Consider the following 24,587-nt stretch of genomic DNA (forward strand, 5'->3'; position numbering starts at 1 on the left):
CCCAAAGGTTTCTCTGAATGGTCTGTAAGGTCAAAGCCTTGGGACCCCCATGGGAATGGAAGATGAGGCTGGGAGCCCTGGTGAGTGAGCACATGATGGGACAGGGGGCATGGAGAACCTTGCAGGATCAGGGCACAAGATTTCATTTCTGTCCTTTCATTACCCACATGACTGCAAATTCCTTGTCTCTTAGGGTCTCATAAGAAGGGAGCCCATGGGATAGGAGAGGAACTAAGTATTCTACTTGCTAAACAAAGAAACAGAAAGCAAAACTGCAGCATTTACAAGAAACCAGCACCGGCAGTGCCATCCACACTGCAATCAAAAGCTATTTCGAACACTCCACACCCTGACTCTGAACCTGATTTGATCCTGCCCTTTTGCTTTTGTCTGGTATGTGCAACCAGGGCTACCCCCCTCCAGCTCACAACACCTGGGGTTTTCCTATTGCTGTTGGAGCAGGTTCATTTCCTTCATCTACCAAATCCCTGCACCCACTGCAGGTCACCGTCTGTCCACACACACATACCCTTGCCCAGACCTCATGACTCCCTGTCCTTCTGTCCATCCTCTGCAGTGACCAGGGAGTGGTTTGGGGTGCAGGAACTCCTGTGGGGCAGGGTGGAAGCCCAGACACAACCCTCAACCAGTAGACATGGGGCTAAGGTCCCCCAGAGTGGGTGACACCAGTGGGAATCCCCACGCAATCCCTCCTACATCCTGGTTCCCACTCATCCCTGTTCCCATCCCTGTTCCACACCCCATGTCCATTTCCACCTCTGTTCCATTCCCCATTGCCATTCCCAGCCCCATTCCAGTCCCCATCCCCACCCTCATCCCCATCTTCAAGCCTCATTCTTGCCCCGTCCCCATCCCCCCCCCCCCCTGCTTCCAGCCCCATCCCTGTTCCTGTCCCCGTCCCCATCTCTATCCACATCCCTTATCCCTCATCCCTGTCACCATTCCCACCCCCGTTCCCAACTCCCGCGCCTCTTCAACACCCTCCTCTCCTCCAATGCCCGTCCCTGTCCCCATCCCCATTCCCATCCCCCGTTCCTCTCCGGCAAGCCCCAGGGCTTTCCCGGAAAGCAGCGAAGGATTCGGGATATAAAAACACGCCGGCGGCACTGGCACGGTGACTTTCGGTCTCGCCACTGCATCCCGATGAGCCGCCGCTTCCTCTCTGTCCTCGCTCTGCCCGTCGGGGCGGCAGCGGCCGCGGCCGCGGCGGGATGCCAGGTGGGAGCTTCTGCTGGGACACACGAGTGGAAACTCGGCCCCGGGAGAGGCTCAGTGGGAGCACATCTGGGGGTCCCGGAGCTCGGGGAGGGACACGCGTAGGAGAGTCACCGGAGTGGTGGGATATGACGGGGGAGCTGCAGCGCTTGAGGGAGAGGGACACGCACCTCCCCATCTGCGGGGGGGGGGGGAATCCCCGACAGCTGGAGGACCTCCTGCTCCACGGGGTACACAGATGGCGTCCCTGACGAGGGACGCTCCGAGGAGGGAAGGGATGTTCCCGGACTGTCCGAGTCCCCGAGAGGAACGTACATGGGGATGCCTTCCCTGCTGCAGGGGGCACGCATGTGGGAACCCTGCACTTCTCCCCGAGGGACGTGGAGGTGAACTGGGGCAGGGGAAGGATGGGGCCCCTGCCCCAGCGATGTGACTGAGAAGGTGCAGTATGGGAGAGGACAGGCAGTGCTTAGAAGTGGAAGTGGAGCCTTGCAGGTGGGATGTGCAGGGCTCTGGCTGTGACACAGCCCACCACGGACCTCAGGGCTCCCCACTCATGCCACACATGAGTGCTGAGCACTGCACATGTCCCCACAGACATGGACAGATGTGCCCTGGGCTCTCACAGCTCACTTGGCAGGGCTACAGTAGGGGACGTCTTCTGTGTTCCTGCCAGTCGAGGGCTCCCACCTTTAGCTTTTCCTCTTCACCTCTCCCCTTTGCTCGGCTTACTCCAGCTTTTGACCTTCCTGGCACGGCTGAGATAACAGCGACTTTATAAGTTGTGTCTTTTAAAAACAAATGCTTGGGCACTCATGGGGCTTCAGAGACACCCTGAAGTGCCACTGTTCACGGCTTGACCTGTGTTTTCTTTCTTTTCCAAGCTCCTCTGCCAGGAAGCAGAGATCCCAAGGGAGAATAAGGCCACTGAGAATGAGGCAACCAACAGCAGGCGGTGGCTGGGCCGCTGGCAGAAACGCCCCACAGGGGGTGGTAAGGTGAGTGACAATATCCCATGGGAACTGGGGGTGCAGGCAGGGGGCACAGCCTGCGGGGCAGGGGCTGTGTGCAGGCAGCCCCCCCAACACATCTGCCTGTCCCCAGCCGTGCGACCTGACCGGCTGGTGGGAGAATGATCTGGGCTCCAAGATGCACGTGCTCGAGGTCGACAGTGAGGGCAACTTCTCTGGCGAGTACCACACCGCCGTGTCAAGCACTGACAAACCCATCCAGCCATCCCCCCTTGTTGGTTCCCAGCACCTGGACAAGGATGGGCAGTGCACCTTCGGCTTCACTGTCAACTGGAAGAAGTTTTCAGGTCTGTAGCTGCAGCTATGGCTGCTTGTGGGTGGGGTAGTGGGATGAGGAGGGGAGCTCATGCATGTCCCAATGCCCATCCCAATCCCTGTGCTCTCTCTCCTGTCCCCCGTCTGTCCTTTCCTGATCCCTCCCCACTGTGGATGGTGTCTGCAGACAGCAGGACACATCCCAAACACTATTTGGGTGAAATGGCACCAAGAGTTGCTTTGGCAATATCTCTGCCACGCAACGTTTCCCTACAACTATCAAGATACGCTCGGGCTCCATGAGCAGTAAGTCCATTAGTGCTTGTGAAGCTCCAAAATCAGCTGGGGTCCTGCTGGGGTGCTAAAAGCCACCACTGCTCCAGATTCCACAGCTGTCTTCGTGGGCCAGTGCTTCTCTGGTGACAATGGGAACGAGGTCCTGCAGACCTCTTGGCTGCTGCGGGAGAAGGTCGACTCCCTGCCCAGTGACTGGAAAGCCACCAGGTGAGCCAAAGGACACCCAGTCCATCTGGGATTCCTACCCCTCTGCTGGCTGGGCACCAATGGGCTACTGGTTCCTCACAGGACTGGCCACAACACCTTCATTCGGACAGGCTGAAAGAAGGGAGAAGTCTCACTCTCACCAGGTTTGGCAGACCAGGATCAGTGTGTACCAGCAGGATCAGTGTGTACCAGCATCCCCTGTTGTTATCAGCTCTGGAGAAAAATGTTTCAAAAAGTACCATATAACATTAAAGATTTTTCATTTAAACCAAACCTTGTGCAGTTTGTGGATATGTCCTGGGAAAGCTGGGCTAAAACGCTGTGGTGGGTGCAAGATGAAACTCTTTTTGTCCTATTCTGGGAAGAGACTGGCCCCTAGAAATCCCCTTTTCCAGCCCAAACAGGATGGTGCATCCCCAAAGTGACCCTCTGACACTAAGTGTGACCAGCACTCGCTCTTTTCTGCTCAAAGCCTCATGAGTGTAATGGGAGGGTAGGCTGGGGAGCACTTCTGCACCCCAAAGATATGTCTGGGAGACCCCTTTGCCTGAGACAGCCCTCGAGCAGGCAGGTGAGCATTCTTGGCAGTGTCCATACTCCTGGACAGTGTCAAGGACTGCTCTGTACCAGCATCACAGTGCCAGTAGCTTTAGTACATCCTGTCCTAAAACTCTTCCTAGGGAAACGTGTGATTTACTGGAAATCAGATGACTTACAAATCCAGCCTCAAATCTCTGCCTGATGGACTATGTGACTTACCAAAATGGGCAGTGCATGCCAGCGCTGCCTTACACACCCCCTTCAGCCAAAAAAATTATTTCCACGAAACAGCTCTGAATCTGAAACTGAAACTTAGTCCTTGTGTTGTGGATTCTCAAAATAACCTGGAACAGTGATGCAAGCCCTGAGTTGGCATACTGCCTGGGATTTGAGGAGCCTAAGGATAGGACTGAGCTGCTGGGGCTGCCGCCGCCCACTGCTCCCCTGCCTTTCCTGCCGCAAATGCTGTGGGAAAGCTTTGCTAACAGCATCTGTGGCTTTAGCAAGTTTGCCACCTGCTCTGTGCTTTAGCCTGCCTTGTTGCAGGCTTGCATGTGGTTTGCTTCTCACATCTTTCCCCTTGGGGTTCATCTTCTGCTTCTAGAGCGATGCTGCTGTTCCCTTCTCAGTGCTTTGCTGGCATTTCTCCAGCTTTTTCAGTTCCCTTACAGCCTTTCTGACCAGAATAACTTTACACCAGCCCTCTGCTATGCATGTATGTATGTGCACAGCTTTTTGCTTGCTTTAGAGGAAAATGAGAGCTAGGAAAGTGGGAGGCACAGGGACCATGAGACTCTGCTCTCCCCCCAGAGCAGGGCCAGCTCAGCAGTGGGGCACCCCATTAAGCCTGCATCCACCTGACTTTGTTACTGTTTTCATACCAATATTTCCCCAGAGCAAGACTACCCAGAGGTTGTGCAGCATTCCTGGGGTGCTCCAGCAAGACAGCAGTGCTGACCACAGTTTGAGCAACCTGCAAACCCCTGCAGGCAGCCACGGTGCTGCTGAGAAATACCGTGGGCATGGGCTGGCAGAGCTGTTTGCAAGGCCAGTCCCTATATGAGGGCAACCAGCAAGGCTACAACACATCCAGCATCTTAGTGGCAGATGATAAGACATGGTGTGTCAGGTGGCACCTGCAGGCTTCTGAGGGTGGCTAAGGTTGAGGATGCTTCTCTATGAGCATTAGGTATCCATCAGCACTGGGTTTTACCCAGCTGGAAGACCCGCTCACAGTGCTGGTCTGCAAACCCAGCACAAATCCCTCAAACAGACAGTCACTGTTAGAATGCAGGAGTCACCATTGCAGGAGTCCTCCAGCACTTACATGTCTTAACCACAATGCGGAAAACTGTCCTACACAACCATTTCTGCAGGGGCTGTTCTGTCGACCGTTTGCAAATGTCTCAACACTGAACATCTTGCTGCCAACATCTGTCTCAGCGCAGCTGCTGTGCCACCTAAGCAGATGGAGGCAGAGAGTTCCCAGGTCACTCAAGGACACATAGCTCCCATCCCCTCCACCATTTCTGCATGGTCCTCTGCTCAGGACTGCACATCATGCTCTGCTCTCTCCGCCTCTCTCCATAGCCCAGTTCCAGCTGCAGCCTTGCCAAGCACAGACAGTCATCCTGAGAAGATGGAGGAGTTCCTTGACCATGTTTTCAATTTTTCCTGAGGATCATTTAGAACCAGGGCACCCTTCCACATGCGTTCTGCCTACCCAACCCACAGCTAAGCTTTGCAGCATAACCCCTTGGGTGGATGAGGAATCTGCAGTTGGTCCAGATTCCCCTCTATGGCTCGCTGGGTTACTCACTCCTGCCACTCTGCCCACACCCAGGCTGTGCTGCAGCACCAGTGCTGAGTCCCCTCCGCTCCAGTGTACCCTGACTGGGCACTGGGTCAGTGACCTGGGCTCCAACAAGCCATCTCAGCCATGAATGGAAACAGCAACTTCACCAGTTCCTACCACACAGCTGCGACAGCCACCACAAATGAGGTCTGGGTGTCACCAATGCAGACAACACAAGACGAAACAGGAGGGCCAATCCACCTTCTGCTTCACTGTTAACTGGAGCTTTTCAGATGTTTCTCCTTTCTCAGCCTTCATCTTGTGTCCCCAGAGCTCCCCTGCTCTCCACTGTGATGTCCAGAGAGTTTCCCTGCCCTTCCTGTGATGTCCCTGATGCTCTTCTGCACTTCCCTGCAGTATCCTATTTGATCCTCTGCCTTTCCCTTTGGTGTCACAAGCCCTCCCCTCTCTCTGCAGTGTTCCTAGAACTTCCTACCCTTCCTTATGATGTCCTTGACGGTTGCCTGCCTTATTGTGGTGTCTCCAGGGCTCACCCATCCCCAACACTGGATCTGCGTGGCTGGTGGCACCTCCTGGTCCCCACCTCTGTCAGGTCCTGCCGAGGATGAGGGTGGGGTAGAGCTGGATGCATCTCAGCTGGGCTCACCCCACCAGCCCTGCATATCCCATGCCTGTTCAATGCCATGCCGCCAGTGTCAGCAGGACAGGAGGCTGAGGAGGGAAATATCACCCACCTACAAGCAGCCTTCTCCCACTGACAAACAGGCAAGCTGTTTGCTAAGAGGGACAGCCCCACCCCAGCACCTTCTCATCCCACCCTTTCACAAGCTGTAGACTCCATCACTGCCTCCACGGGCCAATGCTTCATAGATGAGGACATGAAGGAAATACTGAACAGCACATGAATCATGCAAGATGAGCCTGACAAGTAGAGGATGACTGGAAAGCCAGTGGGTGGGTGACAGGGCACTTCTCTGTCCCTACTCTGTGCTGGGGCTGTGCCCATGGGTGCTGCATGGAGCCCACAGGGGAGCACCAAGCCCTGAAGGTGAGTGCTGGGAGCCAATTGGGCAGCAAGAAAGGAAGAGTGGTGCCAGGACCCCATGGACTTTTGGAAAAAGTCCCTGGGATGGGAGCTGAAGGCAGGTCTATACTTTTTAAATTAAAATCAAAGCACCATTTGAATATATTGTATTGCCAGATCCTGCCCCCAGAGGACGACGAGAGCAGCCTTCCTCCTGTCTTTAAGCCCAGGAAAGATGAGGAGAATGCCGAAGGCAGGTCTCATCCCCTGTACTGGACAGGGGCCACAGAAGTCTCTCCTGACCTGGATGCAGCCAGATGCCACCTCTCTCTTCCCCTGCAGCATGGGCAGCGACACATTCACCTGTCTGGAGTGATATCTTAGAGGATGTGTCTGCACTGTGTCCCTGTGCAAAGGCCAGGCATTTTGAGCACCCCTGGCCATCTGCACATCCCCAGCACAGTCTCGTACTGTTAGGGGCCCTGTGGGAGGGCTCAGACAGGATCCTGCCCAGCCTCAGAGCACCATGGATGTGGCATCACCTTCCATGGTGCCTGCAGAGCCACCATGCACGGGGCATCCTCTCCCACAGGGACAAGCAAATTTCAACATCTGCATATCTTCCAGAAAAGCCCTTCTGCACTTAGGAGGGGGATTCATTCAACAGTTCCTGCTGCAGTCACAGTCACAGCTCCCAGACCCAGGGAAAGCCCAGAGCAGCCAGGAGGAAAAACAGCTTAGAAACAGCAGCAGACATTTATAATGCAGGAAGGGATGGTCACAGGGATGTGTCCCCGTGGGCAGACACACCACCCTTCAGTGCAGTGGAGCAGAGCTGGTCAGACTGTGCTTGCTGCAGCCCGATGTTGGGGTGGCAGCACTGAGTCAGTGGTAGCGGGGCAGTGTCAGGTCGTGCCTGCTCACAGGACTCCAACACTGAGCAAGGAACGGGTTGGCAGATCCTCTTGGATATGTAAATCATCCCTCTGTCCTCACCTCTCTGAGCAGCCGTGCTCATCCCCAGGTCACGCAGACCTCCTCCCGCCCTCTCCTTACCTGGCCTGGGCACGCTGACATCAGGCCACTCGCCCCGGGGCTGCCAGCCCGCTGCCGCCTGGGCTCCGGTTACAGCCCTATAAAGGGGATTGGGATGCAGGGCACAGGAGGAAGCTGTGCCAGGTACTTCACAGCCCCGCAGCCATGGAGAGGGGCACTTTCATCCTGGTTCTCACTCTGGCCGTGGCAGCGCACGTTGCCCCTGCGGAGAGGAAGGTACGGACAGGGGTGACAATGGGAGTGTGGCAGATGTGGCTCTAGGACACAGCCTGGGCAGCCAGGGATTCTCTCTTGAGTGCCAGTTTAGGCTTGGACAAGCAGGAGAGCTTTGCAAGCACCTTGTCCAGGCAGTGGGCAGGGTATCTCCGGGTCACCCCCTGCCACCTGGTATCGCCTCCAGGAAGCTTTACTCCTGGCATTCCCTCCCCTTCCCGTGGGGTCTGTGTCTGGGGCACCATGTATGGAGCATCCTCTCTCATGGGATACATGTCTAGGGCACCATGCACAGGACAACCCCTCCCACAGGATATTTGTCCTGGGGCACCATGCATGGGGCACCCTGTCCCACGGGTTGTGTGTCCAGGACACTATGCATGGAGCATCCTCTCTCGTGGGATATGTGTCTAGGACACTATGCACGGGACACCCCCTCCCATAGGATAGGTGCCTGGGGAACCATGCATGGGACCATCCCTTCCCACAGGGTCTGTGCCCAGGGGTACAGTGCACAGGGAATTGCTTTTCACGGGGTCTGTGTCTGGGTGTACTGTGCCCTGGGCACCCCTCCCATGGGGTCTGTGCCCAGGGGTACAGCAGACAGGGCACTCCCTCTCATGGGGTCTGTGTGAGCACACCGTTCTTGCCAGCAGGCTGAGAAATACTGGCCTTGCTCCACCGCTCACTCAGCATCCAGGAGCCCCCTGGGGGAGCATTTCCTCAAACCGAGGTCAGGGAGAGCCATGCACTGCATCTGCAACCGCAGCAGGGCTTGTGGCTCCAGCTTTGGGGCAGCAGAAGGGATGGGGTCCCCCTCTGTGCCGTGTGCGGGGACTGGGAGGGTGTGGCTCTATCACTTCAGTGCCAGCTCAGCGGACTGTGGAGGAACGAGCAGGACTCACTGATGGAGATTTCAGCACTGAGGGACAACGGGGACTTCCAGGGAAAATACCTCACACGGATCACTCTCTCTGGTGGCTGTGCCCACATCTCCCCCCTGAAGGGCATCCAGCAGCAGCCTGGTGAGGGGGGCTGGCCCACCTTTGCCTTCACCGTGCGCTGGGACAAGTTCTCTAGTAAGTACTGGAACACCTGGAGATGGTACAGCAGTGTCACTGAGAGCCACGTAGACAGCGAGCAGGAACTCCCTTTTACCAGGAATTCTGCTGGGTGATGTTTTGACGCAGCTAAGCAGTGCCTGCCCAATGTGGGGCTAAGGGGCAATGCTGGGCTCGCACAGGACAGCCTCTCCTCACCCATCATCTTCACCCCCATCCCAGCCGGACACCTCGGGGTGCCCACAGAGGGTTCAGACCCCATTAGGTCATGCAGACCTTGCCTTGTCTGAGGGAGTCACAGGGGAAGGGCAGGAACCCCTCCCCTGCTGCGTGGGTTTGGTGGATATGTGGCCATTAGAGTGGGAACACAGATGTCTCTGGGAGGACAGTGGGGAAGAGGAAGCAACTGGTTTCCCCATAGATCTCCCAATAAACTCTTCCTCCCAGATGCCACCACTGCCTTTGTGGGGCAGTGCTTCGTGGATTCGGGTGGAAAGGAAACACTGACCACCATGTGGCTGCTGCGTGAAGCTGTAGGGTCCCTCAAGGAGGACTGGAAAGCCACGAGGTAGTGTGGGGACATGGGGGGCAGCAGTCCCACAGAGGGGCCCTCTCCAGGACCCTTGAGGATGAGCAGCCCTGTGAGCAAGGGGACCACCCCTGGGAGCCCCCCAGTGTGGGTTGGCAGCAGGGATGCCACTGTGTCCTGGCAAAGGGCTTGCCCTGCCCAAGGACACCTGGCAGCTGCTTGAGGAAAGCTGGGGGGCATTTAGGGACACCTAAATGGCACTGGCAGCTCTGAGTGGGCAGTGTCTGTGGGTCATCCCACGGGGAACTCTCAACTTCTCACAGGGTGGGCAGAAATGTCTTCATACGAAAACGCACCATGAAAGGAAAGATCCTGCCAAGCTTGTCCCCATCCTGTGAGGATGTATCTTCACCAGCCCCATGATGGGATGATCTGGCTGCAGCCTGGCTCCCCCAACAAGGCAAGCAAAACCTGCCTCTCAGAGGAAAATAAAACTTAAAAACCATCCAGTGTGGTTGCCTTTTTTATAAATCTGCCCTTGCTACTCTTTCTGTCCCCATGGATACCCCTGCTGAGGTGAGGGCTCACCATTGCCCTTCCCCAGGGACATCCACATCTCTCCCTGATCCCACTCATCCACCCCCTTGGGCTCATTTGCCACCTTATTTAACCCAAACTTCCACCCTATATCATCACTCCTCGCCTGCTTGATGGTGGCAGAGCTGGCAGCAGCATCCTGAATCCAGCTGATTTCCATGTGCTGCCTCATATCCACTCCCACCAGACCCTTTCCAGTACCTCTGTGCTCCGTAGGGTTGGGTGATGCAGAGTATCAGTAGAGGTGAGATATTGGTTCAGTGCTTCCTTTGTGCTATATGGCACTCTGTGTAAAATGTGCACAAATTAAAGCCCCCATCCCATCCCATCCCATCCCATCCCATCCCATCCCATCCCATCCCATCCCATCCCATCCCATCCCATCCCATCCCATCCCATCCCATCCCATCCCATCCCATCCCTGTGGGTTACAGCCAGGGATTTTACCCTTCTCTGCCACTGCATTTTGGCAGGGCTGCTCTATTTGCCTCTGCAGACACTTGTCAAACTTAGTCAGCTCTTTTCGACACAAAGGTTTTGGCAGATCTGTGGGTGAAGAGGAAACCTCTTGCAGAAGTGTTACAAAAATATTCCAGCCCTGGGGTTGACAGCAGTATTCTGTTGAGCCTGGCTCAGCCCCAGCAAGGCCAGAGCACGGTGCCATGACGTAGAGGGGTGCCTGCAACTTCCCTGGCACCCCTAACAGGGCAGCTTGTCCCTGCCAAAGAGTGCAGAAAGGCAGGGACTGGTGTCAGGCCAACGGAATAGAACGTAGCATCCAGGGCAAGAGCAAGGGAATGCCTGGGTGATTTCTGAGGCCCCTGTGATAAGCCCATGAGTATGGGACAGAAAAAGGCAACAAGGAGGAGGGATGTGTTAGGAGAGAGGTGTTTTCCCTAGCCTCCGGGGCTATCTGGATGAGAGGGAGATGTGCTGAGCAGCAGCAGCAGGGTGCCAGGGTGCACCAGGGCTCATGGTGGGCACTGAGAGATGCCACTCCACTGGGGGGACTCCCTCCCATCCCCGTATGCACACTGCAGCCCTGATGCCATCCAGTGCCCAAAGTACTGCTGACCTGGAAAGAGCACAGAGTGATGCTGCTGAATCCCACCTGAATTTTCAGTTACCTAGAGCCCCATGGCTGCTCCAGGCATCACAGAGAGCAAAGACATGGCTCAGGAACACAGGGGCAGTGCAAGCTGCAGTTTGCACATCCAAGGCCCTTTAGAATAGCAAATACAGGGAAAAGGTGTGAATACAATGCTGGTTATCATGCCGTGTGTATTAAGCAAACACACGAGATGTGAGATACCTCAGTATCTCACTGTGGTTACTTCTTCCTCTAACTCCCAGTAAAGCAAAAGCAAAAGCATCACAATCAGCAGCTGACATGCAGAATATGCTGGGGAAGTGTTATTACTGCTAGAGCAGAAGTCAAGGTGAGTCTTCCCTCCTGTGCAGCGCTGCCAGCTGCTGCAGCTGGCCCCTGCCAGGCACCACCTGGGTGACGCCCTGTTCTGGCAGTGGCACCAGCAAAGCAGGAAGGGGGTGAATGTTTGAACAGGTGACAATTTACATCCTGCATGCACAGGAGGTGGATACCCATGGAAGGTATTGGCCTTTTCCAGGCTGCTACAAGTGCCTCATGAAACGCCTGTGCACCCACCCCTCTGCAAACCGTGCTCATCCCCGCATTCCTCCAGCACTGACCAGGTCATGTAGACCTCCTCACCTCCCTGCCTGTCCCGGGCAGCCTGACATCAGGCCACTCACCCCGCGGCTGCTAGCCTGGTGCTGGTGGGACTCCGGTTACAGCCCTATAAAGGGGGCCGGGCTGCAGCGCTGGGGGGAGCTGTGCCGGGCCCTCAGCAGCCGTGTGGCCATGGAGAGCAGTGCCTTTGCCCTGATGCTCACCCTTGCCCTGGCAGCACCTGTTGCCCCTGCAGAGAGGAAGGTATGGGGATGGGTGACGGTGGGGACAGGGCGCTGGCACCCTGCTAGACCCCCAAGATGCTGCTGGGGCTGCAGAGGTCAAGAGGGAGCCAGGGCCAGGCTGCTGGAGCTGGTGGGACCAGCAGTATGCAGCACTGAGGGAAGTTGAGGTGAGGTTGGGAGAGAGGGACCACTCCTACAGGGATGACCCTCACTATGGGAATCATCCAGAAACAGGCAAACAGAGCCGTGTCCTAGAGAATTCCTGTTTTCCCACCAAGCATGCAAGGAAAGCAGTGCACCTGCTGATTTAGCATGAGGGGGACCTGCTCTCCTTGCATCAAACCACACCAAGCAGCAGCTGGGCTGAAGGCAGCCAGTGCTAAGGCATGGCACTCACCCTGAGAGGGGGCGATGCCAGTGGCTCACCGGGTCTGTGGCATGCCACCCAGTGCTGCAGGCATTCCTGGGAAGAGCTAGGGTGGTGGGCTGGGAGCAGGATGTCCCCTGCCTGCCCAGGCACCCCAAACCTCATGCTGTCCTTGCAGTGCCTCCTCTCCGGGTCATGGCAGAGCGACACCGGCTGCCGGATGGTCGTGTCCCCCTCGGCGAGGACGGCAGATTCTCTGGTTCCTACCCTGCCAGGATCTGCCACTGGTGACTCTGAAATCCTCACCTTGCCACTGGAGGGGTCCCAGCAAGATGCGAGGCTAGTCCCACAGCCCATCTTCTCCTTCACCGTGCACTGGCAGCTCCAAGGTAGGTGGGAAGGGGGCCGTCACCTGGCAGCAGGGATGCCAGCAGGACACAGAGCAATGGCCTTGTGTCTCAGTGCCTGACTCATGCAGCTTCAAATCCTTCCAGACTCAGAGACAGCCCAGACAACCATCTTTCTGGGCCAGTGCTACGTGGGCAGCAATGGGGAGGAGATCCTGCATGCCCTGTGGCTCCAGCGAGAGGCAACCAACAGTCCTGCTGAGGACTGGAAAGCCACCTGGTGAGTGCTGGGTCCTAGCCACTGCTGTGCCAAGCTCTCCTGCTCCCCAGGCTGGAGAAGGGAGAAATACCCTGGGATGAAGCATGGCAGGACCGGAGGGTTTAAATGGGTTTGTCACTGGTGCTGAGCAGGGGCTAAGGAGCATCCCTGTAACATCCCCCTGCATGCCAGATGTGCCTCAGGGAGGGTGACCCCAGGATAGGGTCTGGCCACAGCAGGTCTCCCCACCCAGGAGGGTCTCCTTCAACTCTCAAGAGCAGGAGAAGAGGAAAAGGTGCCAGCACCTGGTGCAGTCTCGGCTACAGGCTGTTGGAGCCCAGAGTACCTCACTCAACCAGCACCCTGTGGTCAACACAACCCTCCCCTTGGGTTTCCCCTCTGTACTCTCCTCAGCAGAGGTGACCCCATCTGGGTGAGCACAGTGATTTGCTGTTTTCTGCAGGGTTGGCACCAGCATTTTCACACGGATAAAATAACTGCAAGTGGGGAAATCCAGGAGGCTCAGTACTGCAAGGAGTCAGTTTTTCTCACAGGCAGACTCTGCTCACACTGACGGGCTGCACTTGAGCAGCTCTCAGCCCACAGGTTCACGCTTTCTCAGGCAAGTTCAAAATAAAGATGCAAAATAAAGGGTTTCTGTGGGTATGCAGGGCTTGGCTCTGTTTTCTGCCTTGCCTCAAACCTGTGGGCTTTGTCTTGCCTCACAGCCACCCCCCCCCCCCTTCGTGCCGCACGGCTGAGGGCAGCAGGGTCCCCGGGGATGGGGGCTGTCCCATGTCCCCTCCCTGCCGGTGTGCAGCAGTACTGTGCCTGCAAAGCTGCTGCTGTGCTGTGGGTAACACGCTCCTCGGGGTCTCTCCCAGATGTCCCCAGCGATGGGGAACAAACCGGGCTGTGGGGCTGCAGCAGGATAAGGCACAGCCTCGGCGTGCTGCCGTGGCCAGCACGTCCAAGGGCTGCAGGGCAGGCTCCAGGCAGAGCCTTCCCCATGTGAGCAGAGCAGAGGAAGTTTCTCGGGTGCCCGAACGCACGGGGCGGTTGCAAATGGCTTTTGCAGAGCCGGCAGCCTCCCGTTCCCAGCCCCGGCGGATGCGCAGCGGTGGCTGGCTGCCAACTGCCTTCCCATTCCGGGGCTGGGGAAAGATCCCAAATGCCCTGCCCCAGGAGACTCCTTGGCACGGCTGTGCCCTCTGAGCAATGCACAGGTGGGGGTCTCCAGCCAAGACCCTGATGTCCAAGTATAACCAGGGAATGAGAGGGGAAGAAGGGTGCATATGATGCTGGCTGGGTTCCTTTGGGGAAACACAGCCCAACCTCTCTTCCTTCTGCCTTGGACATCTTGCCAAAATGGTCCCTGCATAACTCCCTGGTTATGTTGGGACCTGGGGGTTCAACAGGCTCAAGGCTGAGATGCCCAGCTGTGGGAGCTGGAGAGAGGTGGTGGCTCCATTGCTGTATTTCCATCTGCTTTTTTAACCAGTTTTCATATTTCTGCTAGTTTTTCTGTTTCCACCAATATCCAGCAGCTGGTGCTAGTGGATAAAAATAGGATTGATGCTGACACAGGGTTTAGATTTCCTGTGAAAAGAAGGGTATGTTTTATTTCTGCTATTGACTGAAATTCCCACCTCTATGAGAAACCCTGATTCATTTAAAATAGGGGAGAAACCTGACTCCTTTAAAGCCATGATCAGGAAGTATTTTGTATTCACTACACAGCCCAGGCCTTCCTCAGCAATAGGAGGCAAATTTCATTTCATGTTTTCACAGTTTTCAATTTATCACTACTGCGGAAATGAGGTGGCATGACCAACACTTGAGGAGTCACCAAGCGAAAAAGAACCATTTGGCAACACCCATATGGGACGTGCCAAGGGCTGAGAGGAATATTTTGCTCTGAAGGGCTCATGTTTCCAGTCTGTCAGTGTGTTCTCACAATGCAAACACAGGCACCTGCCAGGACATGAGTGAGGTACAGGCTGACCTTGGGCATAACAGAGGGAACACAGCAGGGAAGGTAAGCAGGGACCATGACACTGACCTAAAGCAGAGCAGGGCTATGTGTGTGCATGCTCAGTGCTGATGCACACACAGCCTATGCTCTGATCCCTGCAGCATGCAAGGAAAAAAGATAGAGGATCTGCAGCAAGGAGGAGGAGGAGGAGGAGGGTGGCAGGAATACCAGGTGCCTGCTGCTCCTCTACTTGATGTAACAAGATCCTTGGATGAAAAGCTCATTATGGGCACTTTTATCATCGCTGCCCTTTAACCCAAGGCATGAGGTCCAGGCTGGGCTTCCTTCCTCTCACAAGCTCAGAGCTGCTCAGTGTGGGAAAGCAATGAAAAATACCGGACCTCAGTCATCATGGGCTGAGACCATGGAGCAGCCATCCCTAGAACTCCCAGCTCCTGGCTCCCTGCCCTCTCTCCCAGAGCTATCTCCCTTCCTGATACTTGGCCAAGCAAGCCTGACTGATGCAGAGAGCTGTACTGACCGCATCACCCCCAGGCAAACACCAGCCCCAGAGGCCACTCCCTACTTCACTGGCAACAGCACCATGTATTACTTCCGATGACTCATTCAATACTGATTAGTGCTGGGGCAGGGACCACATGTGACACCAGTGGCATTACTCACCCTGACCTTGAACTGCAAAAAGTGAAACTAAAGTGGGGATGGGCATTACACACTGCAGCCTTGAACTGCAAAAAATGAAACTAAAGTGAGGATGGGGCCCTAAACCTTCCTGATCCCATGCACAGCTCCTGGGAATAAAAGGGTTAGCGATTCCCTGGAGATGCTTGAGGGCTGCCAGCCCCAGGCAGAGGACCAAACTGTGACCTGACACTGTTGGGACCCTGCTGCTGCCTGTCCTGAAACAGACCCCTGGGTGAATCTCTCCTCCCCAGGCAGAGACTCAACATTCAGCTCTGTATCTCGTTTGCCAGCACAAGCACCCTTTGCTTCCGAGGGGGCTGCAAGCATGGACCTTCCTTCACCCACAGCCTTGGGGGCTCCCATGCCCCAAGCCCCACACTGGGCTCCACAGCCTGACCTCAGGGTCTGCTAGTGCCTCCCGTGGACCCAGCGGGAGGCACTAGCCAGACCCAGGACCCAGCCCGGATTTAGCAACCCCGCAGCAGGCAGAGCCCTCCTGGTGGCCCCGAGTAGCCGAGGGGACAGGGCTGTTGCAGCACCCTGGCCCCTGCTCCACTTCCTGCAATTGTGTAGCTCCCCATTACGAAAGCAGCGGCGGGGGATGACACCAGCACCCGCTCCCCGCGCTTCCTTATCAGGGAAGCTGCTGCTTCCGCGGTGCTGCGGGCTCGGGTGTGCACGGTGGGCACGAGGTGCTCACCACACACACTTTTCTCCAAGAGCATTTTTGTACCCTTGAAGAGGGGTGAGAGCAGAGCAACAGCCCTGCAAACCCTCAACAAGCCCCTCCGCACAGGCACGGGAAGGGAAGGCAGCACACATTCCCCCACACAGACTGTGATAGTGATCACCCCGGCCTCCCTTGGGTTCCTCCCACAAGGCCCCCAGCCCAAGGTGCAGTTCTCAGCCTTCACCCAGCAGTCCAGCACCTTACCAAAACAAGCACAGAGGACACAGTCACACACCATTAGTATTTATTTAGACTTTATTAATAAGGAAGCTATTATTATTCTGATCCAGTAGATGTCCCTGCTTATTGCAGGGGGAACACGACTAAATGACCTTTACAGGTCTCTTCCAGCCCAAACCATTCTACATGACTCTATGAAATGTCCTGAAGTCAGATGAGGAGATTGATCTACAGGTACCACTAAGCTGCACTTCAGGAAAGATACCGTTCACCAGCTCAAAGTGTTTCTGCTCAGCCCTGGGGAGCAACCAGAACCAGTTCACTGCATCACCAGCCAGCACATCAAGGCTTGGGCACACGAGGACATGGCTTTGAAACCATGCTGTGGTCAGGAAAGCCTTCAAGAGCAAGCATCTCTGCTGCTCTCTGTCCATGCTGCCTCAGCAGTCTGGCTCAAGGTATGCCAGCTCCCTGAGGCCCAGAAGCCTGCAGGAGATGAAAGGCTCAGCCCTTACAGTTGGCAAACAGCACACATGGCTCAGGAAGGACTCCACTTTACCTTCTCTAGCCAGGCTGGGAGCTGTGGCCATGGCTCAAAAGCTAGCAGGAACAGGCGACACATGGGGTCTGTCGCAGTGGCAGGCAGGACCACTCCCTGTGAGGGCACTGAAGGTCAGGTCTCACTACCTAGAAATCAGGCAACACTGCAGGATTAAGGGGAAGGGAGGTGGGACAGATGCATGCAGCCACCACACAGAGTAAAGAGGCGCCTGTTCATTTCCACCTGGGCAGGGAAGAAGCAGGGCAGTGGCCTCCACCATGAAGTGCATCCAGTCAGACCAAGCACAGGCGCCTCAGGCCCGATCGCCTTCACCCTCCACACCACAGCCCATCCCCACAAGCCACCAGATACACTCCAGGCTGCAAGTCACATCAGCAGCCATAGTGAAATTTCCAGAATTTCCTGTCCTGTCTCAGATGGAGTCCTGCTATGGTGTCAGAACGATTCTTCCCTGGTAAACCCTCTGAGGTGCTGCCAATCTGGAGAGTATTCAGAAGAAACTGCTTGGATAGATTATGTTAATGCAGCTCTGTCCCTGCCCCGTGGGGTGCCCAGCATCACCCCAAGGAGGCAGCACTGGTCACATCTCGTTGGCATGGTGCTGCTGGATGAGAACTCTGTCAGGGTGTTCCACCCACTCCTGACCCTTGGCTTTCCACGGCACCAGCACCGCTGCTGGCAAAGGGTCGCTCTGGGGCGGGCCCAGCTCGGAGCCTGCTGCTGCCGGGGGATCAGAAGATGAGTTGCTGTTGAAAGGTATGAGATCGGGGTCAAGTGTCTCTGCCCCTCTTCCCATGACTGATTGAGATTGCCCGACAGTGAGGAGTCCCCAGGCTCTAGGCTGAAGCCCTCCAGCTCAGTATCCTGCTGCACATCAGGTGCTCCTGGTTCGGGAACTCGCGGATCTGCCGTGACAGCACTGTAAGGACAGGTAGAGCCAGCTCTGTCATTTCCAGCCTCCAATCCTCCAGCTCCAAGCACAGAGCCACCACAAAGCCCAGGAGCGAGGAAAAACTGTTCAACTAGGGCTTCCTCCTCCCAGGGGAGGCGGGGAGAGGATGCTGCACAGCTGTCAGGCACAAGCACAACTTCTGCTCCAAGAGGGACCAGATCTCCCCAGTCCTTGCACCACCCCTGGCCCAGCGCCCTGCTTCCAGGCAGCCCTCTGCAACAGGGCTGAGATAGGGTGAGACGTGAAAGCCAAACCTAGTGGCTGCCCCAGGCAAAGGGCTGCTGAGTTGGAGGTGCCTCAGAGTTCAGGCTGTCTCTGAGGAAGGTGCTGTGACCTGGAGGGCAGCGCTTCACCTGAATCCACACCTCAGCCCCCATCTGGGCACTCACCTTTGGGCTCCAGCTGTGGCTCTACGCTCCCAGGTGAGCGGATGCTGGGGGAGAGAATGAGGCAGAAGGACAGAAACACGATCTGGAAACAGAAAGATCAGCACAGATCTCAGATGGATAGGCATCATCACTGACTGCAACAAACACCTCTCTCCCAAACTTGTAAGGACATCAGAATCCCCCCTCCTACAACACTGGGGCTGAACCACTTACCATTGTGCAGGTTTTTCTTTTGATGGTTTTCGGGGTGGATCGTCTCACCAAGGCCTGCAGCTTCCGCAACTGCCTGAGCAGTGACCTGCAGGAGAGCAGGCAGTGCAGGTTAGCACAGCAGCTGAGCCAAGAGCTGCAGGACTCCCCCCACCCTTTGCAGCCAGGGACAGGTCACAGTCCTGAGTAGATGAACAGCCTTCCCCACCAACATCTCCTGCCACATCCGACAAGAAACTCACATGTTCTGCTTCTGCAGCTGCTGCACCTTCTTCTCCAGTTCATGGTTTTCAGCTGTACAGGCTGCCACCCTTTCAGGAAGGGACGAACAGCATGGGTGTAAAACAGAGAGGTTTTGTTAGTTAACAGCAGGACTTCACCAGAATCTCTCCTCAGGTAATCAGCCACCACCTTCAGGTGGCTGGGACAGACAACATTGGTCCTGGTCTCTACCTCATACCACCTGCAGCAAAGCCCAGAGAGAGACACCGCATACCAAGTGAAGCCCTGGTCATTCCTGAAGAAAAGTACCAGACTAACTCTAAGGATGCTGCCTCCTAGCAACACATCAGCCGTGCAGATCTGTGACATCAGGCTGTGCTGCAAACTAGCCTGACCTGGAAAACACACTGGATCTGTCAGGTCAGCCACCTGGCTTGAACAAAGCAAGCTCTGGGCCATATCCAAACATAAGAGAGCCAGGCGGGCTATGTCCTGAGGTTCTGAACCCTCTGCAGAGAGCTGTTGCCCCACAGGGTCAGCCTCACTTCTGCCCAGGGTGGCAAGAGCCCAGCAGCAGAACAGCAAGTGGCTTGTGACGGGCTTCTCCTGCTCCTGGCCCTGGCAATGTGGTCAGCACAACTAAGGCCATGTACAAGGGGAGCAACTTTCCCTGACCAAGCAGGTCATGTATTTGTTCCCATCCCATTGTTATCAGGCCCTGAAGGTCCTGTGCACCAAGTACCAAACCAAACATTCTTCTTTTTCTGCCAACCTCAAGGTTCTCGGGCACTAGGCCTGTTACTCCCTTCCCTCATCAGCCTTGAAGATCCTGGGCACCCAGCCAGTCCTGTCACAGAGCAGAGAAGCACAACAGCACAGAGTGCACTGTCCACAAAATCAAGCAATTGCAACTTCTGGGGGGGAACTGGGACTGGAGCTGCTGCTGGACAGCAAGACTCAGGATCCCTCTGGGCAGGGACACCTCCACCATAGCCTGTTTCCTCCCAAGACTAAGAGAGTGACATATTCTTTGATATCATTTTTGAGTCTATGTTATGATCACTATACTGATACAGAAAACCATGTATTTAGATTTGACCCGATCTGCAGAGGGTGTGGGTGATTAGAAAACTTGCATTAGAATGTAGGTGACTAGAAACTGTAAGTTAAGTTGTACAATAAACCCTGTATTACAATGCTTATAGACTGACCACATTGATTCTGCTCGTACAAAACCCGTGCCATCCTAAACCACAAACTCTGTGCTGTGCCAAACATAGCATAGCAAGAAATCAGATTTCAAAAAGAATGTAACTGAAACCATGATTTAGTGCCATCATTGTTCTGCCAAGGATCCCTAAAGAGCCTATATATCCCCTCAGGTGTTAAATGACACTGCTGTGTGCCCATACTTGTTTTCCAGGCCATCCACATAGATCTTCCTCCTGCGACGACTGTCCTGAGCTGATGCTTGTTCCGGATCTTACGACGCACTTTTCTCAGAATTCGCTCTTCAGCCTGCAAGAGTCATTTCTTGTTAACAGCAACTCCAGGGTGCAGGCAATCCCACCCACCCAACCACCCCCCACATCTCAGGGTCCAACCCGAATACTTGTGTCTTCTGTCCCTCCCACACCACCGAATGAACTGCAAGGCAAACTCTGGCCTGCTGATGCGGCCAGCAGCTTCCAAGGTGTAGCAAAAGGGAAGCAGACCAAAGGGAAATGAAAAACATGTAGCTCACAAGCCACTAGTCAGAAAAAACACAGGGTTGGAGGTATTTGTGGTGTATCTGCCTCCTGCAAGCAGTCATGAGTGTGGAGACTCACAGCAGCAGCCAGGTCTCATTGGTCTTTTATCCACCTGACTAGCAAAGCAGAAGTTGCTGTGCACAGGGACACCCCCGGACTTGAAAGGAGGAAAAGGACACCCAGCCCTGATGGACACTACCCTGAACACAGCACCCGGACACCAATATTCTCATCAAGGCACTGTCCTGTGTTCTCAAACCCCCTGCACTAGCTGACATACTCAAGTGATCCAAGTCTGACTCTAGCGAGGACTCACTTTGGTCAACGGCAGACACGTTGGTAATGTAACGCCTTCTTTCTCCAGAAGCTGCTTTTCCTCCTCTGTCAGGACCAGCTCTGGGAAATCAGACTAGAAAACAGCAAAAATACACATGCTGAGAATGCAAAGTAAAGGGCAGGGAGGGCATGCAGCAAACGCACAGAACTGGGATCAGCTCTCCCAAAGCAGCATCATGCTTTCTCTCAGAGATATGCCTCACAGGAGCCAAGCCAGAAGACAAGGGATGTGAGCAAAAGTAAAGGCTGGGGACCACAGGCATGGCAGTCAGTACCTGCACGATGGCTCCAGGCACAAGCTGGGGTTCAGAATCCACATCAACAGCAATGGGGGAACCGGAGCTCTGTTCCAGTGCCTTGCTTGTGCCGTCCAAACCCACCCATGTTCCTGGGGAAGGAAAGGAGAATCAGGTACTGGGCCTTAGTGAAGCAGCACCTAATTAACCAGCTTTGGGTAGCACAAAACCACAATTTTGTGGCAACAGAAAGCCTCTGAACTTGGCTCTCTCCATCACTGCCGGGTACCCACCCAAAAAAATCTCCACGTGGGACTACTTTTCAGCCTGTATCCAGGACAGAAAGAGACTACACACATCACTCACCCAGCTCAATAGTAACATCTCCTTCTGCCACGTCAGACCTCACGCTTTCCAGCACAGGCCAATGGAGAGAATAGTTATGATCAACCTGCACAATGTCTCTGCTGGCAAAACTGCTGCCAGGGAAAGGAGACAGATGCTGATCCTCAGAAATGCTGCTGTCACTGCTGGCAGGCAAATAATCGAGCATGCCTGGTTCATCTTCTAAGGGGCTCAGCAGTGAGCTGATGAAGTCATCCATCTCCTTGTCCAGGAGCTGCAGAGGAACAGCTTTTACTCAGCAAGGATACAAACCTCCTGAACCTCAACTCAGCAGTGATTTCTCCCAGAGAACTCACCTCAGGCATTGGCAGGACCCAGTCTTCCAGCAGACCATTCTGCTCCTCTGGGATTTCAGGGCAGGAAGCATCATCGTTCAGGAGAAAGTCAAGCAGATCCACGTCTGCCAGGGCATCCAGTCCCTCTGGACATGACATCTGAGCAGGACGCCCAATGTGAGCACAGACACAAGGAGAGACACCAGCACTGCTTCGAGGTGCCCCTCAGTCCCTACAGACAGTCTCCTCATGCAATGTCAACAGCTGTCAGGGCCCTGCAGTGATGACCCATCCACAAATACTTCCTCAACAGGCTCTCAACTGGTGGTCCCTACATGCCAGTTTCCCCACTGGGCTGCTGGGACCCAGCCATAGGAGCCATGTTCCACCCAGAACACAAAACCTGCAGGAAGGAGAGGAAAAGCTAAACAGCCCCAGACTTTCTGGCATGAAAAGCATGCAAGATCCTGCTATTCCACAGAGGCCGAAAAGTGCCAAATCCCACACCGTGTAGCCAACAGGGACAGCCTCCTGTCACAGGGAATTATGCTGAGGGGTTAACTAAAGGGATCTTGCTAATAATTAGATGATAATCAAATTCTAAGTAATCAATGATTGAGAAAAATTAAACAGTAATCAGATGGTGATTAAGCAATCACTGAAAAATAATTAATGAGTGATGTACAAAGACTTGAATGACGATTTAGTAATTCAGGCAGCTGTCAAACACTCCACTATTTAACACACTTGTAATAATTAACGAATAGTTGGATATATATAAACGTCACACAATATACTTTTAGGCTGAAAGTATAATGCTCCTTACCTTGCTGAAGAGATCAGACGCTGATAAAGGGTCTCTCAGCCCTGAGGAGTGATCTGGAGAGGTGTCCCTGCTCACAGGGAGATCAGCAGCAGAGCTCAGGGGGCTCAGGGAGCCACAGGAGCTGACAAGACAGAACGATGGACTTGCAGTCAAACCCTGCCTTGGTGTCTGTGCACGTGTGCGGTTGCAGCAACTTCAGCTGTCTGGTCCCAGCTCAGGCTGCTGCTGTTATCTCTGGATCAGACACGGCCCAGGTGCCTCGGTCCCTGAGAAGATGCAGCCTGGCATGGCTGTCACAGAGGGCATGGCTGGGCCAGGATCAGTTGGGCCGGGATCAGCCCGGCCGGCTCGCCTGAGCCAAAGCTCTGCTCATGCCGTTGAAGCGTGGGCATCCACCGCATGTCTCCATTAGCACCGCTAAGGCTTTCACATCTAGGTGTCAGGCGTCACAGTCTAAAAAACAAAACCAGAAAAAATATAATACCACCAAAATCACCTGGAACCCCATCCAAAACCAGAAAGCCAGGGCAGTCCCCAGCCACAGGGCTGCTGTGACAGCTGCCTCTGAGCAGGGCTGCACGCAGAAAGCGGAGAGCAACAAAAGGAAGGGGAGCTAGGTAGAGCCAGGAATGGCAATGCCAGGGCCCAGGGCTTCCAAAGACGTGGAGGGCTTTCTCCGCAGGAAGCGTGTGCCAGGCAGGCAGCATGGGCAGGACAAGAACAATGGGACAAGAAGCAGGTTGCATCAGACGGGACGGTGATTGGAGCGCAGGGGCCATTCCCCTCGCCTGGAGACCCACCCTAAGGAAGACAACTTCTCACAGCCCCGGCCGTGGGGCGAGACCCCAGACTCCGAGTCCCCGAACCGCTATCCCCCAGCTCCCCTCACCCCCGAACGCTTGAGCCTCGGACCCCAAACTCCTGAGCCAGGGAGCCCAAAACCCCTGAGCCCCGGACCATGGAACCCCTGACCACCGCACTAGATCCCAGACTCCCGAACGCCGTGACCCCAGATCCCCGCACACCACAGCCCATGACCCGGGACCACGGGCTCCTGACCTCCAGATTCCGGACCTCCTGAACCCCCCCCCCGGACTCGTGACCCCCAGACCGCTGCGCCCCGGCCCCTTGCCCGCAGGGCTCTAGGTTCCCGGCTCCCCCCCACTTCCCCCGAGTGCCGACCCCAGTCCCTCCCGGCCCTCACCGCAGCGCCGTCACTTCCAACTCACCGGCGATGACGTCACTCTCCTCCCGGCGGGCCGCGCGCGCGCGGCGGCGCCGTCCGGCCGCGCTAACGTCGCGCGCGCCATTGGTCGGGCGGGGTGGGGGCAAGGGGGGGGCGCGTGGGCGGCGCGCGGGGCGGGAGCGCGGGGCGGGCGGGGCGGGGTGTGGCGCGTGTGGCGGGGAGGGTGGTGGCGGAGGGTCCTGGAGGGGAGCGGGGGGGGGGGTGTGAGCCCGGGTGGCGCCCGCGCCCGGCGGTGTCCCGAAGGGTGCGGTGTCAGCAGCGGGTGCGTGCTCGGGGTGGAGCACAGCCTGGGGGTCGCGGAGCCGTGCCCAGCCCCGGGGTGTCGGTGCGGGCCGCGGGGTACCGAGCGGCGCCAGCCGCGGGAGCGGGATGCCCGCGGAGCGCGGGCGGAGCGTGGCCCCGGGGCTCTGCTCGCGCCGCGCCGGCGAGCCCCGGGGGGCGCGCCGTGCCTCGCGCATGCGCGGCAGGGGGGCGGCGCGGCGGGAAGCGGGTGGGGCCGCCCCGCTCCGTTCCCTCAGCCTCGGCGGGGCCGTCGCGCTGCTCCTGCCCGCTCACAGGTACCGGGGAGGGGGACATGCGGCATCTGCTCACCGGGGAGGGGCAGGCCGGCCAAGCGGGGTCCCGCGGGCCGACAGCGCCCTGGCTGTCGGGGGGCTGCCGGAAACGGATGTCCCGGGGACTCCCCCGCACCCCGCCCGGTGAACGGCAGGGCGGGGGGGGAGCAGGGAGGGAACGGCTTCCGGTTACTGGGGCCTCGCTGCTTCAGCCGGGGCTTGTCCCCGGCGCTGCGGAAACTCGGGGGCTTCCGGGATTCACT

At 56.2% G+C, this 24,587-nt stretch overlaps 4 protein-coding genes across 4 annotated transcripts; 3 read left to right on the plus strand and 1 right to left on the minus strand.

The window, feature by feature from the left end:
* Positions 1-1,135: 1,135 nt before the first annotated feature.
* Positions 1,136-3,260, plus strand: LOC116780263 (avidin-like). Its single transcript, XM_032674941.1, has 5 exons — positions 1,136-1,239; positions 2,121-2,234; positions 2,341-2,554; positions 2,906-3,026; positions 3,108-3,260. Exons 1-5 carry the CDS (start codon positions 1,165-1,167, stop codon positions 3,139-3,141), a joined length of 558 nt encoding a protein of 185 aa, XP_032530832.1. The 5' UTR covers positions 1,136-1,164; the 3' UTR covers positions 3,142-3,260.
* Positions 3,261-7,591: 4,331 nt separating this feature from the next.
* On the plus strand, positions 7,592-9,761 carry LOC116780270 (avidin-like). The gene is made up of 4 exons (XM_032674958.1): positions 7,592-7,678; positions 8,541-8,754; positions 9,184-9,304; positions 9,589-9,761. The coding sequence occupies exons 1-4, from the start codon at positions 7,607-7,609 to the stop codon at positions 9,686-9,688; spliced, it is 507 nt and encodes a 168-aa protein (XP_032530849.1). The 5' UTR covers positions 7,592-7,606; the 3' UTR covers positions 9,689-9,761.
* A 1,959-nt stretch (positions 9,762-11,720) lies between these two features.
* LOC116780268 (avidin-like) lies at positions 11,721-13,388 on the plus strand. The gene is given in 6 exon segments (XM_032674956.1): positions 11,721-11,816; positions 12,343-12,394; positions 12,397-12,431; positions 12,433-12,553; positions 12,659-12,791; positions 13,234-13,388. Coding segments are annotated over 6 exon segments (447 nt in total). The 5' UTR covers positions 11,721-11,744; the 3' UTR covers positions 13,268-13,388.
* A 3,029-nt stretch (positions 13,389-16,417) lies between these two features.
* CREB3 (cAMP responsive element binding protein 3) lies at positions 16,418-22,719 on the minus strand. The gene is given in 13 exon segments (XM_032674925.1): positions 16,418-17,702; positions 17,705-17,806; positions 17,809-17,841; positions 18,264-18,345; positions 18,477-18,561; positions 18,716-18,784; positions 20,108-20,165; positions 20,168-20,213; positions 20,763-20,855; positions 21,058-21,170; positions 21,385-21,637; positions 21,720-21,857; positions 22,525-22,719. Coding segments are annotated over 12 exon segments (1,272 nt in total). The 5' UTR covers positions 22,525-22,719; the 3' UTR covers positions 16,418-17,502.
* Between the last annotated feature and the right edge of the window lie 1,868 nt (positions 22,720-24,587).

This window comes from Chiroxiphia lanceolata, chromosome Z, assembly GCF_009829145.1.
Source record: "Chiroxiphia lanceolata isolate bChiLan1 chromosome Z, bChiLan1.pri, whole genome shotgun sequence".
NCBI classification, from domain to species: Eukaryota; Metazoa; Chordata; class Aves; order Passeriformes; family Pipridae; genus Chiroxiphia; species Chiroxiphia lanceolata.